The sequence below is a fragment of the Heptranchias perlo genome, chromosome 10 (genome assembly GCF_035084215.1).
Source record: "Heptranchias perlo isolate sHepPer1 chromosome 10, sHepPer1.hap1, whole genome shotgun sequence".
NCBI lineage: Eukaryota > Metazoa > Chordata > Chondrichthyes > Hexanchiformes > Hexanchidae > Heptranchias > Heptranchias perlo.
The window spans coordinates 20824257-20841348 of record NC_090334.1 but is presented as its reverse complement, the minus strand read 5'-3'; the positions used below and the strand labels follow the sequence as shown (position 1 = coordinate 20841348).

At 45.0% G+C, this 17092-nt stretch overlaps 1 protein-coding gene across 1 annotated transcript in view; it reads left to right on the top strand.

Moving 5' to 3' along the window:
• The window catches only part of LOC137326325 (acyl-coenzyme A thioesterase 1-like), a 62025-nt gene extending 48279 nt beyond the window's left edge, over nucleotides 1–13746 (top strand). Inside the window, exons 2-3 of the mRNA XM_067991307.1 lie at nucleotides 5944–6146; nucleotides 12594–13746. Coding sequence (XP_067847408.1) covers nucleotides 5944–6146; nucleotides 12594–13163 — 773 coding nt within the window. The 3' untranslated portion in view covers nucleotides 13164–13746. The remainder of the gene's footprint in view (nucleotides 1–5943; nucleotides 6147–12593) is intronic.
• Nucleotides 13747–17092: the final 3346 nt, after the last annotated feature.

The following is a 17092-nucleotide window of genomic DNA, read 5'->3' as shown; positions in this document are numbered from 1 at the left end:
CCATTTTTTCAGACAGTAAGTGCTGGTAATGGTTCTGCTGTTGCCATTCACAGTTACTCGAGACCGATCTTTTGTTTCTTAACTTGTCCCATTATCACCCACTTTGCCTTACAGCATCATCCCTTTTGTCATTTAATCACTCTTGCCCTCCACCCTATCACAGACCTTCCCTTTCCTTTTTTCCTCCCCTCCCCTCCCCTCCCCCCCCCCATCCCTGGCTCTGTACTTGCTTAAAAACTTTAACTTGTAACCTCTTCCAGTTCTGATGAAAGGTCTTCGACCTGAAATGTTAACTCTGTTTCTTTCTCCACAGATACTGCCTCACTTGCTGAGCTTTTCCAGCATTTTCTGTTTTTATTTCAGATTTCCAGCATCCGCAGTATTTTGCTTTTGATTTCTTGTTCTGTATTCACTTATTCATCTTTTGTCAAATACACTTGCTTAATCGTTTAAACCTAAAAAGTTTGATATTGTGATGTTCTACTGTATATCGAAGATGGGAGAGAGATCGATGCTCTGGAGGCATGGAATAATTTGAGGAGTTGAAATAATTAACAGAAATGTTGTTTTGTTCATTAACCTGGATACGTTAAGATCTTCAGGACTATGCTTTAGTGCATTGCTGGCTTCTCAGATTCATTCTGCTGCTGTGTCGAGTCCTGGACAGAAATCCACTTTCTCCTGGGCCAAATTCCATTTCTCTGCTGGTTTCTAGGCTTTACTGTGACCTCCGCGTTTGCTGCTGCTCATTCTTTCCATGGCTCTACTCCACTCCTCCATCAACCTTTACTGGACTGGACCGGACTGCCTCCTCAAGCTCCTGCTGCTGCTCCCGATCTTGTGTGCTCCTCATCTCCCTACAGCTGTTCCTCAGACTTACTCCTTCATCTGCACTGATCCCACGGATTTACCTTTCACTGTCTCCTGGCTCCCTGGACCGATCTTGCTCCTCGGGTTTCATCTCACTGTTCCTCAGTCCTCTGCTGATATACTGGATCCGTGGTGGGTGGGCGGGCACTGCTAAAACCTGAAGTCACTACACACCTCTGCAAGACCTCTGGATCAACCTCTGCTGGCTCAGGTCGACTCTCCACTCCTCCTCTGCCCTTTGGACAATTTCCAGCAGCGTGCCCACTGATACTCAGCCCCTCGAACTGCTCCTGGATTCATTGCATCTCACAACTGTCTCCAAACCTGGACACTTGTTCATGGACACTCCAAGCTGACTGCACTTAGTCTACAAGTCAACTTCATCCCATAACTGACTTTAACTTTGGATTCTTTCATATCATCTCCTCCCCGTCCTCTATTTACGACTAGAACATGTCTCTCCTAATCTCTGCCATGCCTATGTAACCTGAATTTCCCTTATGTCCAATTATGTGCATATTTTCGCTGGCATTCTGGATCCACACCCATTAATTCTAAGTCTCTGTTTTCTCTTGGCCCTGCCAGGACCCTTCCTTGTGTCTCCTCCCCCTTCTATCATCCAGTCATACCACTTTTTTATTTCTACCCTATCGGGTACTAACTCCCTCTCAATCCCTACTCCAACCCATCACTACTCTTCTGCCTTCCTACTCTCCTGTCGTCATTTCAGACTTGAATCCCCCGTCAATAAGCCCACGACCATCCTCTGTGCCTCTCTTGGCATTCCTTAAAGGTCCTAATGAGGCACCCATCACTGCCTACTTACGAGCAGCAACCCCAACTGCCCTATTGTCTTCTCTTGCCGACTATCTCACCCAGCATGAACACTGGAGGCTAACTTCCTTTCTGCCCACTCACACTACCCACTACTACCACACTCTACACGAGGATCAACAATCATCACGCCTCTCCGCATTTCCCTTCACAATGTCCGTTCACCTCTCAACACGGTCCCTGCCATTCATTACTTTTTTGTGGATGACTGCATTGACATCATGGCTTCTACTGAATATTAGCTAATGGATTGTGACACCTTGTCCCTTACAGAAGCCTCCCCACCTGGCTATACTTTCCACTACTTGCCCCACCTGAACCGCCATGGTGGTGGTATGACCCTCATAATGAAATCACACCTTGATCTTTCCCTCTACTCCTTTGGCATCTTCCTTTCCTTCATGCACTTAACATTGTTCCACTCCTCTCGCCTCTTTTTAAACTCCTCGTTGTCTATCACCCCCACACACCCCAACCCCGAGATATCCTCCTTCCTTTCCTTCCTCACTCTCTGCACAGAGCAACTCCTCATCTTCAGTGATTTCAATCTCCATTTCAACTCCCCTTGCCCTCCTCTGAATTTACTGCCTTCCTGTCCTCCCTGAACTTCTCCCTCCATATAAACTCTCCTGTCAATATCCACAGCCATTTGCTTGACCTTGCCATTTGCCATTGCCCCTCTACTCCCATGGCCTCGATCACCGATAAGATCATCACCGACCACTTCCTTGTATCCCTCATCACCCAGATCCCCCACCTCCTTTGGACCCCACTTCCTTCTGCACCATCCCTGGAAACAAACTCTCCCCCAAGTCACTTACAACTGCACTTTCAAACTCCCAACTGCCAGGCCTTTGGCCCTCCATTTGCCGTCAATTTGTGCAACCACTCCCTCACCTCCATCTTTGATGCCCTTGTCCCCTGTAAAACATTTACTCTCTCCCACCCTGGACATTTCCCCTGGTATGGCTCCCATCTTTGCTCCCTCAATTCCAAGGGATGCAGAATTGAGCATATCAGATGGACTGGTTTAGCCATCTATCAGCAGATAGCTGTCTGGATCATGTCAAGACCTAATTAGGTCATACTCTCTTCTGATAGGATTGCCAACATTCCCGGATTGCCCGAGAGTCTCCGAGAATGGGGCATGAAATATCTGGACACTGCTGCTAGCCGCTTGGAATGAACCAGGACTAGGGGGAAGGGGATTGGAGCTTGAGAGAAAGAGTGTGGGTGACCAGTGATTGAGGGGTTCGGCGGGGTTGGGGCTCAGGGTGGGGGAGAGAGATTCAGGAGAGAGGGGGGCTGGGGGATGGGAGGTCATGGGGAGCGAGATGAGGGGTTGAGGGAGATAGGGATCTTTGAAATGGGGTCGGGGAATGCGTGGTCGGGGCAGATAGCGGAATGGGGGTCGGTGAGGGAGCGAAATTAGGGATTAGGGATCAGGTTGGGAGTAGAGGGAGACTGGGGAATGGGGGTTAAGGAGGGATGGCGATTGGGGATCAGGGGTACGAGAGAGAATAGTGGGTTGGAGGAGAGAGGGAGACTAGGGAATGGTGGTCAAAAGATTGGTGCTCAGGTGGGTGGGAGAGACAGGGATGGGATCAAGGGGACCAGGGCTCAGGTGGAAGAGAGATAGGGAGACTGGGGAATGGGGTGGGCATGGGACCCAGCATTTCCTGCAGAGCCAGGAGCAGCAGCAACCTGGTGAGTGGGAGCAGTAAAGGGGTGAGTGAAACCTGGGGACTTTACTGTGGATAAACAGTGAAAAATTGTTTCCACTGGTGGGAGAATGGGGAATAAGGGGACAGAGACTGAGGAAGAAGGAAGGTTTTTGAACTGAAGGCTTTAGACCATGGGATGCTTCACTGCAAGTGGCTATTGAGGCAGAAACTAGAACATCATTTAAAAGGGAATAGGACAAGTATTTGAAAAGGAGGGCTATTAAAGGATCTGGGGGAAATAGGATTACAGGAGAGACCGCCAGCACCGGCGCAGGCCCCTGGGATCGAACGGCCTCCTTCTATGCTGTAATTTCTATCATTCTATTAAAAACTTTCGTTTATTGAGTCTAAGACCAGGGAGTGGTTTAGAGATATTGGTGCTGAGCTGAGTTCAGGATGATGTGCCCTGTGAGAGAAGTTCACCAAACACCAAGCCCACTGCCCTTTGTGCAACCTCTCGGTTTGGTTCAGGTTGGTCTGTGCTGGCTGGTTTTTACATATGAAGTCCAACACAGATCCGATTCTGGCCTTTTGTGCATCCTCCCCTCCTTTGCTGTCCAGGATTGGTGGCCGTGCCTTAAGCTGTCCCACACTCCAGAATTCTCCACCTAAGCCCCTCTGCCTCATCGCTTCCCTCTCTCTCTCTATTACTTTCCTTAAAATCCACCTCTTTGATCAAGGTTTTGGTCACCTCTCCTTCTTTGGGTTGGTATCCATTTTTTCAGATTGTGCCTCAATGAAATAAGTGCCTTGGGAGTCTTTTCTATGTTAAGGGCACTTTATAAAGGCAATTAGGAAAAATTATCTTTCCTCAATTCGATCACCCCTCAACTTTCTGAACTCGAGGGAATACATGCCAAGTTTATGCAACCTGTCCTCATAATTTAACCCTATAAGTCCCGGTATCATTCTGGCGAATCTGCACTGTACCCTTTCCAAGGCTTCCTGAGGTGTGGTGTCCAAAACTGAATTCAACACTTCAAGACTCTGTACAACTGAAGCATAACTTTCTTTTATATTCCAGCCCCTTTAAGATAAAGGTCAACAATCCATTAGACTTCTTGATTACTTTTTGTACCATACAAAGTTTCAAACTATCAAAGTGACAAAAAATGAAGCCTTTTTGTCAGCACTAGTTTTATCCATTGATTTGTTAATTGTTGGCGGCTGGCCGTACATGGGTAAGTTGGTTTTTTTTGGCTATTTCTGCAAGGTACAGAAATATACATTTCAATCTGGCAGGCCAAAACCTGAGCTTTAGCTTCTGTCAAACAAAATATGCTTATTTTGATTGAATCTGTTGAACAGTATTTTGGATAGCTGACTGGCCAGTGTGTTCATCACCGGTCATTGCAGGTAATTCAAGCACCTGGAACTGGTCAAGTTATCCCTTTGAAATCGTAGGTGATTAATATCCTCAGCCTCCATCTGACAGAGTGTATATTCTGCCTGTTTGCTCAGGATGTGGAGAGTCATTTGATGGCACGCAGTACATTCTAGTATGGCTGCAGCACAGTGGCAAGAATTTTCTGTTCAACCCCTGGGACTTGCTATCCCTTACCTAGATATTGGGCAAGCAAAGGTACATTCTGGTTCGTTTGGGATGTGAGGTCCACTTATAGAAGTGGTTGGTGATGCTGACCGCGAGTGGGATATTTAGCGTAAAACCCAAAAGGAACAATGGAGACATCCTTTCTGTCAAAGGAATATTGGTATTAATCAGATTTGAATGAATAAACCGCTTTTTAACAAGGCACAATCTGAACAACGGAGCCTGACAGACCGGCAGAACATCATTTCCTTTTCAATCCACCAGCATTTTCCCTTAGAAAAATTGGAATGCACAAGTTCACAATTTGTGAAGGGGGTAAAAAGCTTTATTTCCAAGTAGTTATGCTGGTTAAACCAATTTGTGAACCCCACCCTCATTTTGCCCTACTGTTCGTGGCCCTGCCTTCTGCTGCCTAGGCCATATGCTCTGGAATTCCCCTGCCAAACCCTCTGCTCTTTACCTCCCCCTGCTCTTTTAAGATCCTCCTTAAAACCTACCTCTTTAACCAAACTTTTGGTCACCCATCTTAATCTCTCCTTCTTGGGCTCAGCATCTTTTTTTTTGATTATGCCTCTGTGAAGCACCGTGGGATGTTTTCCTACATTTAAGACGCTATATAAATTCTACTTGTTGACTTAACTATTGAAAACTGATTCTGACTTTTGAGCTTAAGTACCTGTAGGCAATAGCTTACTGTGCTTGAATATAGAAATAACTATACACTTGTGCTGTAACTATTAATCAACTGCATGTAACTACTGTTTACATGTACACATCAGATAGCCAACAGTAAAACCTGAAGACTTCTTGGGATTAAAGGATTATCATCAATAACCAGTTTTCTATGTACAGTAGCCCTGGATTAAGTGACTCAGAAATAAATATTTTTGACCTTTGAGACTCAAAACAATCCAGCAGAGATTTCAACAAAAGAATAAATTTAAAGTTGTTTGAATTTGACAGGAAATGGTCCATTTCCAGGAGTGGTTGATGTCTACACAATACAAGGTGGATTGCCGGAGTACAGAGCCAGCCTGTTGGCAAACCATGGCTTTACTACACTGGCGTTAGCCTACCGTGATTATGATGATCTTCCAAAATATGTGATGAACTTCGACTTAGAATATTTCGAAGAAGCCGTGAATTTTTTGAGGCAGCATCCAAAAGTGAGTTACATCATCAAGTAAACTACTTGCATGTAGTAGATTTTGCACTAAGATTGAAAGTCCAGTGGACCTGCTGTTTAATCTGCGACAAAGATATATAATGATAAGCATTATGTTATGTAACGCACAATGTATTATAATAATTAGCATTGCTCATGGACAGCATTATGTATCTCTTCTTGTATTTATCTCTCTGCTTCTTCTCCAAACTTCAATTATTTTCTCTCTCTGTCTGTCTACCTCTCTCTCTGTCTCTCTCCTCCTTCACTTCCTGCTCTCCTTTTAAAGCACTTGGGCCAGGCAAGTGAGTTGGGAAGCACTGGGAAGCTGCAGCCACTGGGTGGGAGAAAACATGTGCTTTGCTTGGTTCCTCTTCAGTAATTGCCAACCAAACACCACATTGCAAGTACAGTAAAGAAGCTGAGCACAGTGCAGGACAGGAATGAATTGGGCTGATTGGGGTGAGCGAGATCAGGCTGCCTGATTGGGGTTAGGTTGAAAATAGGTCTGTCAGGTTGAACCGGGTACAGGTTGGGTTGGGTCAGCTTGGGCAAGACTGCGGGCTGGGTGGATTGGATCGGGGTATTCACGGGACCAAAGGGATCAGGTCAGGATGCTGAAGGGAACAAGGGGATTTTGTTGCGTCGGGCCAGGCTGCTGAATGGAGCAGAGAGTGGGTTGGATTAGGCTGCTAAAGGGATCACGCGAAGCCGCTGAAGGGAACAAAAGGTTTAATACTTCAGCAAAGGAGGTGGAGCCAAAATGAAGAGGGGGAGTGTTTGCCATGTGTTAGAAAAATTTACTTTTTTGTATGTGCTGAATTTTTTACCTGTATTTTTGCTAAAATCAGCATGTTGGGGATTAAAACTGGATCCTACAGGATATTTCTCAAATGAGAACATATGAGTTCAGTTCCAGATAGGTTGACAGGAAATGGTCCATTTCCAGGAGTCGTTGATAGCCGGAGTACAAAGCCAGTGGTATACGCAAGTGCAAATTGATATAGTTGTTCACATTAATAAGTTCAAAATGTCAATTGCATGGAGTTATCACATTCAATTACAATCATCTTGGGTCATTGTCCAAGATTCTCTTTATTTAATATTGTTGAATGGCTATTTGTTCGAATGAAATCATGAAAGGTGTATTGTTTGTTGCTTCTGTAGCATGACGGCCACATGCCCACTGGACACAGTTCAAAGGGTATGCCTAAGCCTGGGGTAGTGACTTTGGCAGTTGCTTCTGAGACCTCTGAGAGGAGGACAGTGCCTGTAATGGACAACTTATGTTCGTAAACTTTCTCTCGAACAAAGTATGATCATGGTTTAATTCTAAAGATAAAATTGTGAACATCAGGTCAATTAAGAGATTAATGCATTAAAATTAGTGCAGAGGTCGCTTAATTAAAATAGCCACTTCCAAGAATGCGAAATGAAAATCTGAATATTGGGTGCCCATTGGCATTCACATTGGTGCACTGACACACTGCACTGCTCAGTGGAAAAATATGAGCAAAGCTACTGAAAAAATGGACATATTTGCACAGTGATCCAGAAGATATTGGTAAAAATCCCCGAATCTTGTGTATTTAAAAATGAATTTGACTTATTTAGCTACTGTAAAATAGTGAATGAGTCTTTCTCTCATGACAACTTATCCAGGGTATCTGAGAGATCAATGGAGGTAAAATTCACAACAGTAAATCAAGAATAGTATCAGCAAAGACCTGGGAGGTCAGCCCCTGTCCATTTCATAACATACAAACCAGAGGGCCGAGCTCCTAAACAAGGAGATAACAGCCTAGAAATTCGAACGTGCCTAAAATGCAGGGTTCAATCCCTGCACCTGAATGGATAGGCCCAAGGTGCACGTGTTATTGGGCCTAGGGCCTCATTATCATCGAGCCGGTGAGCTGCAGACACTTAACAGGCATCCCCTGGCAGCTCACCGGTGAAGAGGACTCGCAGATCGGGCTGCTGCAACGCCAGTGACAGCCCTCAGGTAAATCCTTAAAGGGGACCAGTAAGGAGGGGCTGATCGGGCTGGGTGGTAGGGATTGGGACGGGTTGGTAGATGTAGTGATCGGGACGGGTGGGTAGCGGTTGGGATCGGAGGGGGTAGAGGGAGGGATCGGGGAGGGTTACATAGAATTACATTAGCACAGAAACAGGCCATTCAACCCAACAGGTCTATGCTGGTGTTTATGATTCACAGGAGCCTCCTCCCACCTTTCTTCATTTAACCCTATCAACATATCCTTCTATTCTTTTCTCCCTCATGTGTTTATCTAGCTTCCCCTTAAATGCATCTATGCTAGTCGCCTCAACTATTCCTTGTGGCAGCGAGTTCCTCATTCTAACCACTCTCTGGGTAAAGAAGTTTCTCCTGAATTCCCTATTGGATTTATTAGTAACTATCTTATATCTATGGCTCCTTGTTCTGGTCTCCCCCGCAAGTGGAAACACCTTCTCTACGTCTACCCTATCAAACCCTTTCATAATCGTAAAGTCCTCTCTCAGGTCAACCCTCAATCTTTTTTCTAGAGAAAAGTGCCCTAGCCTGTTCAATCTTTCCTGAAAGGTATAACCTCTCAGTTCTGGTATCATCATAGTAAATCTTTTTTGCATATTTTTTTTTATTCGTTCATGGGATGTGTGCGTCGCTGGCGAGGCCAGCATTTATTGCCCATCCCTAATTGCCCTTGAGAAGGTGGTGGTGAGCCGCCTTCTTGAATCGCTGCAGTCCGTGTGGTGAAGGTTCTCCCACAGTGCTGTTAGGAAGGGAGTTCCAGCGACGATGAAGGAACGGCGATATATTTCCAAGTCGGGATGGTGTGTGACTTGGAAGGGAACGTGCAGGTGGTGTTGTTCCCATGTGCCTGCTGCTCTTGTCCTTCTAGATGGTAGAGGTCGCGGGTTTGGAAGGTGCTGTCAAAGAAGGCTTGGCGAGTTGCTGCAGTGCATCCTGTGGATGGTACACACTGCAGCCAAAGTGCGTCGGTGGTGAAGGGAGTGAATGTTTAGGGTGGTAGATGGGATGCCAATCAAGCGGGCTGCTTTGTCCTGGATGGTGTCAAGCTTCTTGAGTGTTGTTGGAGCTGCACTCATCCAGGCAAGTGGAGAGTAGTCCATCAAACTCCTGACTTGTGCCTTGTAGATGGTGGAAAGGCTTTGGGGAGTCAGGAGGTGAGTCACTCGCCGCAGAATACCTAGCCTCTGACCTGCTCTTGTAGCCACAGTATTTATATGGCTGGTCCAGTTAAGTTTCTGGTCAATGGTGACCCCCAGGATGTTGATGGTGGGGGATTTGGCGATGGTAATGCCGTTGAATGTCAAGGGGAGGTGGTTAGACTCTCTCTTGTTGGAGATGGTCATTGCCTGGCACTTGTCTGGCGCGAATGTTATTTGCCACTTATCCAGGTCTTGCTGCATGTGGGCTCGGACTGCTTCATTATTTGAGGGGTTGCGAATGGAACTGAACACTGTGCAATCATCAGCGAACATCCCCATTTCTGACCTTATGATGGAGGGAAGGTCATTGATGAAGCAGCTGAAGATGGTTGGGCCTAGGACACTGCCCTGAGGAACTCCTGCAGTAATGCCCTGAGGCTGAGATGATTGGTCTCCAACAACCACTACCATCTTCCTTTGTCCTAGCTATGACTCCAGCCACTGGAGAGTTTTCCCCCTGATTCCCATTGACTTCAATTTTACTAGGGCTCCTTGGTGCCACGCTCGGTCAAATGCTGCCTTGATGTCAAGGGCAGTCACTCTCACCTCACCTCTGGAATTCAGCTCTTTTGTCCATGTTTGGACCAAGGCTGTAATGAGGTCTGGAGCCGAGTGGTCCTGCCGGAACCCAAACTGAGCATCGGTGCGCAGGTTATTGGTGAGCAAGTGCCGCTTGATAGCACTGTCGACGACACCTTCCATCACTTTGCTAATGATTGATGGGGCGGTAATTGGCCGGATTGGATTTGTCCTGCTTTTTGTGGACAGGACATACCTGGGCAATTTTCCACATTGTCGGGTAGATGCCAGTGTTGTAGCTGTACTGGAACAGCTTGGCTAGAGGTGCAGCTAGTTCTGGAGCACAAGTCTTCAGCACTACAGCCGGGATGTTGTCGGGGCCCATAGTCTTTGCTGTATCCAGTGCACTCAGCCGTTTCTTGATATCATGTGGAGTGAATCGAATTGGCTGAAGATTGGCTTCTGTGATGGTGGGGATATCGGGAGGAGGCCGAGATGGATCATCCACTCGGCGCTTCTGGCTGAAGATGGTTGCAAACGCTTCAGCCTTGTCTTTTGCACTCACGTGCTGGACTCCGCCATCATTGAGAATGGGGATGTTTGCAGAGCCTCCTCCTCCCGTTAGTTGTTTAATTGTCTACCACCATTCACGACTGGATGTGGCAGGACTGCAGAGCTTTGATCTGATCCGTTGGTTGTGGAATCACTTAGCTCTGTCTATAGCATGTTGCTTCCGCTGTTTAGCATGCATGTAGTCCTGTGTTGTCGCTTCACCAGGTTGGCACCTCATTTTTTGGTACGCCTGGTGCTGCTCCTGGCATGCTCTTCTCCACTCCTCATTGAACCAGGGTTGATCCCCTGGCTTGTTGGTAATGGTAGAGTGAGGAATATGCTGGGCCATGAGGTTACAGATTGTGGTGTAATACAATTCTGCTGCTGCTGATGGCCCACAGCACCTCATGGATGCCCAGTTTTGAGCTGCTAGATCTGTTCTGAATCTATCCCATTTAGCACGATGGTAGTGCCACACAACACGTTGGATGGTGTCCTCATTGCGAAGATGGAACTTCATCTCCACGAGGACAGTGCAGTGGTCACTCCTACCAATACTGTCATGGACAGATGCATTTGCGACAGGTAGATTGGTGAGGACAAGTAAGTTTTTCCCTCGTGTTGGTTCGCTCACCACCTGCCTCAGGCCCAGTCTGGCAGCTATGTTCTCCAGTGCCTGTATATCCTTTTCATAATATGGAGACCAGAACTGTTCACAGTACTCCAAATATGGTCTAACCAAGGTTCTATACAAGTTTAACATAACTTCTTTGCTTTTCAATTCTATCCCTCTAGAAATGAACACCAGTACTTGATTTGCTTTTTTTATTGTAAACAATTTTACAACACCAAGTTATAGTCCAGCAATTTTATTTTAAATTCACAAGCTTTCGGAGGCTTCCTCCTTCATCAGGTGAACGATGTGAAAATTTTCACATCGTTCACCTGACGAAGGAGGAAGCCTCCGAAAGCTTGTGAATTTAAAATAAAATTGCTGGACTATAACTTGGTGTTGTAAAATTGTTTACAATTGTCAACCCCAGTCCATCACCGGCATCTCCACATCATGCTTTTTTTATGGCCTTATTAACCTGCATTTCTACTTTTAGTGATTTGTGTATCTGTACCCCCAGATCCCTCTGCTCCTCTACTTCATTTAGACTCTTATTTTCCAAGGAGTATGTGGTCTCCTTATTCTTCCTACCAAAATGTACCACCTCACACTTATCTATATTGAAATTCATTTGCCAAATACATGCTCATTCTGCAAGTTTATGAATGTCTTCCTTTATTTTGTCGCAGTCCTCCTTAGTACTAACTATACCCCCCAATTTGTTGTCGTCCCCAAATTTTGAGACTGTACTTCCGATTCCTGAGTCCAAATTGTTAATGTAAATGGTGAACAACAGTGCTCCCAGCACCGATCCTTGTGGAACACCACTTCCCACCTTTTGCCAGTCTGAATAACTACCTTTAACCCGCATTCTCTGTTTTCTGTTTTGTAGCCAGCTTGCTATCCATTCTGCGATCGGGGTGTGGGGGGTTGGCAAGGTTGCGATCAGAGGGATAATCGGGGTGGGAGGCAGTGCCGATCGGGTGGGAGCATTGGCAGACAGCGGCCTATGTAGTTTTAATGTGGAGATTAGAGGAGCACTCCTCCTCCTGGCTCCACATTCAGGTAAATATATTTTAAATGCTTACCTTATTGGTTGTAGTCTGCAATGGTCCTTTTAAGGACTGCCTGTTAAGCCGTATGTAGACCGGGTTTTCCTGCAACCCAATATTGCAGAGGGTGCTTCAAACAGGTGTTCGGCCCCTTATTTGAATATGCATGGGTCCTACACGCCTATTTTGTTGCCTGTACCAATATGGCAGGTGGCGCACACCTAGCTCGTAATGAGAATGCGCTTCCTTCCTGCCATAATAGAGGCTCAGGAGGCCATTTGGCTCCTGAAAAACGGGTGCTGCGCAGTCAAATTTTGAGGCCAATTTAAAAATGGGAAGGATATAATGTGATTGTCTCCGACATTGGATATTACAGAACCTTAACCCTGCGGTTTGTTTCCTCTTTCTGATACATGCTCTTATAGTCTAGAGCTATTTAAGTATTTGTTGCCTTTAATGAATATTTCAAAATGTCTTTCAGGTTAAAGGTCCTGGTGTTGGAGCAATGGGAATATCAAAAGGTGGAGATTTGGTTCTCTCAATGGCCACCTTTCTTCCAGATGTGGTAGCAGCTGTTGCTACCAATGGCTGCATTGCAAGTGCTATATTTGGATTGTGTTTCAAAAATAAACTGGTTTGTCCTGGTCTGGGTTGTACTGCAAGCCACATCCAGATTGCAGATTCAGGAGTTGCAGACATAATTAAGTCGACAGATGAAGTTAACAAGGACACTATGATCCCAATAGAAAATGCTGAGGGAACCATCCTGTTCATCGTTGGAGAAGATGATAAGAACTGGAAAAGCAAGTACTATGCTGAGGAAGCCATAAAAAGAATGAAAGAACATGGTAAAGATAACTATGAGCTCCTCAGTTATCCAGGAACTGGACATTATCTGGAGCCCCCATATTTCCCCTTTTGCTTTGCCTCTTACCACGCTGTGGCACGCACGTATACAATGTGGGGAGGGAATGCCAAGGAGCACTCATTTGCTCAGGAGGACTGGTGGCCGAAAGTTCAGGCGTTTTTTCAAAAAGCTCTAAACAAGTAGAGGGCAGCAAAGAGCAAACTACTGTACAACCGTGCAGTACTGACAGAACGATGACGTTCATGTTACTCTTTGAATAATATCTACCTTCTAAGCTTTTTCATTTGTTTCACCTAGAATCAGGGGGTTTCTGAGCACCATATTTATCTCATCGTGCGATTCAATTGGAGGCTTTTGGGGGAAATTTCAATTAAGAACAACGATTAATTTTTCCTGTTTGGTTTCAAAGTCATTTTACATCATAATGACTAATGGCTAAACTTCTATTACTGGCTGAAAGTTATATCTGTGAGTAGTGTCAGCTCTCTGTGAATCACGCCAGCTTGGGGCAAAATTCAGATCCTTCTTCATTTCTCCAGCCAGCCTGATGATGATCTGATCACTACACTTCTGCAGGAAGGGGCTGGAACAATACATATAATTTATTCTGTTGTCAGTTTAAAATTTGTCATATTGGCAATAATACTTATATGTATTGTGTTGTCTGTCGAATTTAGATTCTGTGATCTTCGTATTGAATGTAAAGGTTGATTTTATCTGCAGCTGTGCCATATTAAATTTGAAAATTAATTTTATCATGTTGCTGTCAATTCCAGTTGCATTGTATTATTCTATATCTCTGATACTAAATAAATTAACTTTGCTTTGTGTGAAAGATGTGTCGTCTCAAGTTCTTAATCTCTAAGGTTCGCTATCTCATAATGTTGCAGTGTCCTTAAATAACTGCTAGCTGGGTCATTTTCAAATGGAGAGGTACATAACAGTATGTGCTGTGATTGGAGTGCTTCTGATGAACCATTCAGCATAACGGTTAATCAACCATTCAAATGTCACGGTGAAATCATGGGCTAGTAAGCTTCCTTTGAAAAGAGGAGCCTCCAACCTGCACTACACCTGCCAAAGTAAGATCATTTCATCTGTCTCCGTAAATAAGGATGTATTAGGGAGCTGGCAGAGGCCATGGAGCATCTCTTGGGGCCACTTGACCTGCCTGGCGTATCATCCTATTCCTCCAAACACTGAGAAACCCATTGGTGCCAGTCAATGGAGATGGGGCAAAATTAATTGTAACCAACAACAACTGCCACAAAGACTCATGAAAATCTAAGTGCCAGCAGGAAATAGAAAACAAATTTCCAAAAAGGGCCCAAAAATGGCCTAAAAACACTTCAAAATCTTGCCCTTTAAATGAACTGCCACCTGAGAAATCTGCTCCTAGTAACCCTGGTATTTCCTGGGCATGCGTTAGACTTGGCAGCCAGCATCCCCGCCAGCCACAGAATGGAGCAAAATCCTTCTACTTCCCTTTTTAATAAGCTAATGGAGCTCCCGGCTGCTTTAGGTGCTTCTGATGTGTGATCCAAATCTTGCTAGAAAGTTAAATTTGGTTGAAAAAAGGATTGAACTCCGTCTAATTTAGCAGTCTGGTAAATCCCCTCTGCACTCAAAAACTGGCAGAGATGGTAGAATTTATAAGCCAAGGTTCCTATTTTCTTAAAGTTGCCAACCCTCCAGGATTGTCCTGGAGTTTCCAAGAATTAAAGATTAATCTCCTGAGCACTGCTGGAAACAACACAGGAGAAAAATCATAGGGGCGTTAACAGAAATTATGTGGGTTTTAAAAACATTTTCTTTGAATAATATTGTTTATTATAAAAATATTGGAGATGGGGAATAAAGGCAGTTCAAGATTATGCAGTCCCTCAGGGTCGAGGATGACTTGGTGAAAGATGCGTGGGCATGGATTTTTTTAACATGGGGTGGTTGTTGCACACCAACCACCACGTGGTCCCAGCAGAGCAAAGTCTTGGCCCAATGTCAGGGAAATCTGCGATGATTGGAGACCAGGCTCCGCTGTAGGACAGGGACAGTGCAGCACTTCACTGGAGTGTCAGCCTAGATTTTTGTGCTCAAGTCTCTGGAGTGGGATTGTGAACCCACAACCTTCTGACTCAGAGACAAGAGTGCTACCCACTGAGCCATGGCTGACACTAGGTTATGCAATGAAGCCTCCAGGAATACGTCTAACCAGAGTTGGCAACCCACTATTTTCTGCTCAGAAGAAGCAGGTCAGTGGATTTCACATCAAAACTCCTTAAAATACCACTGAAACGTTTAATTGTGACCCTTTCTCCAATTTTCCGTTCCTGCTCTTACTCAGAACCTCCTCACATTCATGTAATCAAGACCAGAAATTCAATGGAGTAGCAGATTTAACTTGCATACTAGTATCCGATGTTGCTAGGTGTTGATACCCAAAGTGCTGCATCAACACGATGCCTGCATTCTTTTTAAACTTCCGCCAGCATCATAGGCAAGATAAGTAAAGTGTAACTACCATATGTGGGTGTAAGGTAACTATAGGAGAGCAGGAGTAGATGAAGGGCTTCGGCTGGTTGGATTTAGGAGTGAATTTTATATACCTGTTCAATATGCCGGAACATGTCTTTTTTCTTTCCTTCTTGTTTTTCTACAGATGTTCCCCCTTGACCTTGCTCATCAACTGAAATGGTTGACTCCTTGCTGGAGTGAGGTTTTACAGATGCAGGGCACCCTGCAGTACCTCACCCAAATGGCCAATCATGTGTGAGCCCAAACAGTGAGTATCAGTAGGCCATTTGACTGCAGGGAGAATTATAGCTGAGCCAAACCTGTCCTTGCATAACCTGTTGACATGCACCCTTCCACCAGGTGTCGTTGGATAGCGATCAGGTGCTGGAATTTTGACCTCCCCAACCCAAAGGTGATGAGGTCTTTGCATTTTACTAAATAAAATAGTTATGAATGTCCGACAGTCGAACTTTTGTCTCTCGTGCAGAAGTTAGTGAATGGTCTTGGCGCTGCCTCTCACTTATACTTGCTTGATCATTTAGGTGACTTTTATGCATTGCACATGGACAGCTACAACAGATGGAAACCAAATAGAATTGAACCATTTGATCTTCAGGGTGGGCCAGGTGGGTGAAAAACTTCCATCAGATGACTAGCCTTGTGTGAATTGCAGCTGAAGTACCTCTGCCTTCTTGTCAGTTGTTGAATACTGTTTATGCTGTGGAGACGTCTACAATCCAGATTGTAGCATTGTCCCGGTTGGAAAGAGGAAGCAAGCACAGGTACAAAGAGCAATCAAATAGGCTAATGGAATGTTGGCCTTTTTCTCCAAGGGGTTGGAATACAAAAGTGAGGAAATGATGCTATAGTTGGACAGAGCCTTGATCAGACTTCATCTGGACCATTGCGTTCAGTTTTGGGCACCGCACCTCAGGAAGAATATATTGGCCTTGGATAGATCCAGTGCAAATTCACCAGAATGATGCCGGGTCTTAAAGGGTTAAATTATGAGGACAGATTGCATAAACTTGGTTTGTATCTCTTGAGTGTAGAAGGTTGAGGGGTGATCTAATCGAAGTGTTTAAAATGATAAAGGGATTTAAAAGGGTCGATAAAGAGAAACTATTGCCTCTTGTGGGGGAATCCAGAACAAGGTGGCACAATCTTAAAGTTAGAGATCGGGCTGATAGAAATCAGGAACCACTTTTTAACATAAAGGGTAGTGGAAATCTTGAACTCTCGCCCCCAAAAGGCTGTGGATGCAGGGTCAATTGAAATTTCAAAACTGAGATTGATATATTTTTGTTAGGTGATGCATTTTAAGGGATATGGAACAAAGGCAAGAAAATGGAGTTGAGGTACAGATCTGCATGATCTAATAGAATGGGGGAACAGGCTCAAGGGCTGAATGGTCTACTTCTGTTCTATGTTTCTTTATTCTATGAGGACAATTGTAGTGACCTTACTACAATCCTCGCTGAGATCAGTTAACTCAGCACAGAGCAGGGATTGAATTATGGGACCATCCTAGACTTGATGGCTCAACTAGCTGAGGCATCAGGGAAGTGACATCAAAGGATTTGGGACCCCTCTGAGATATT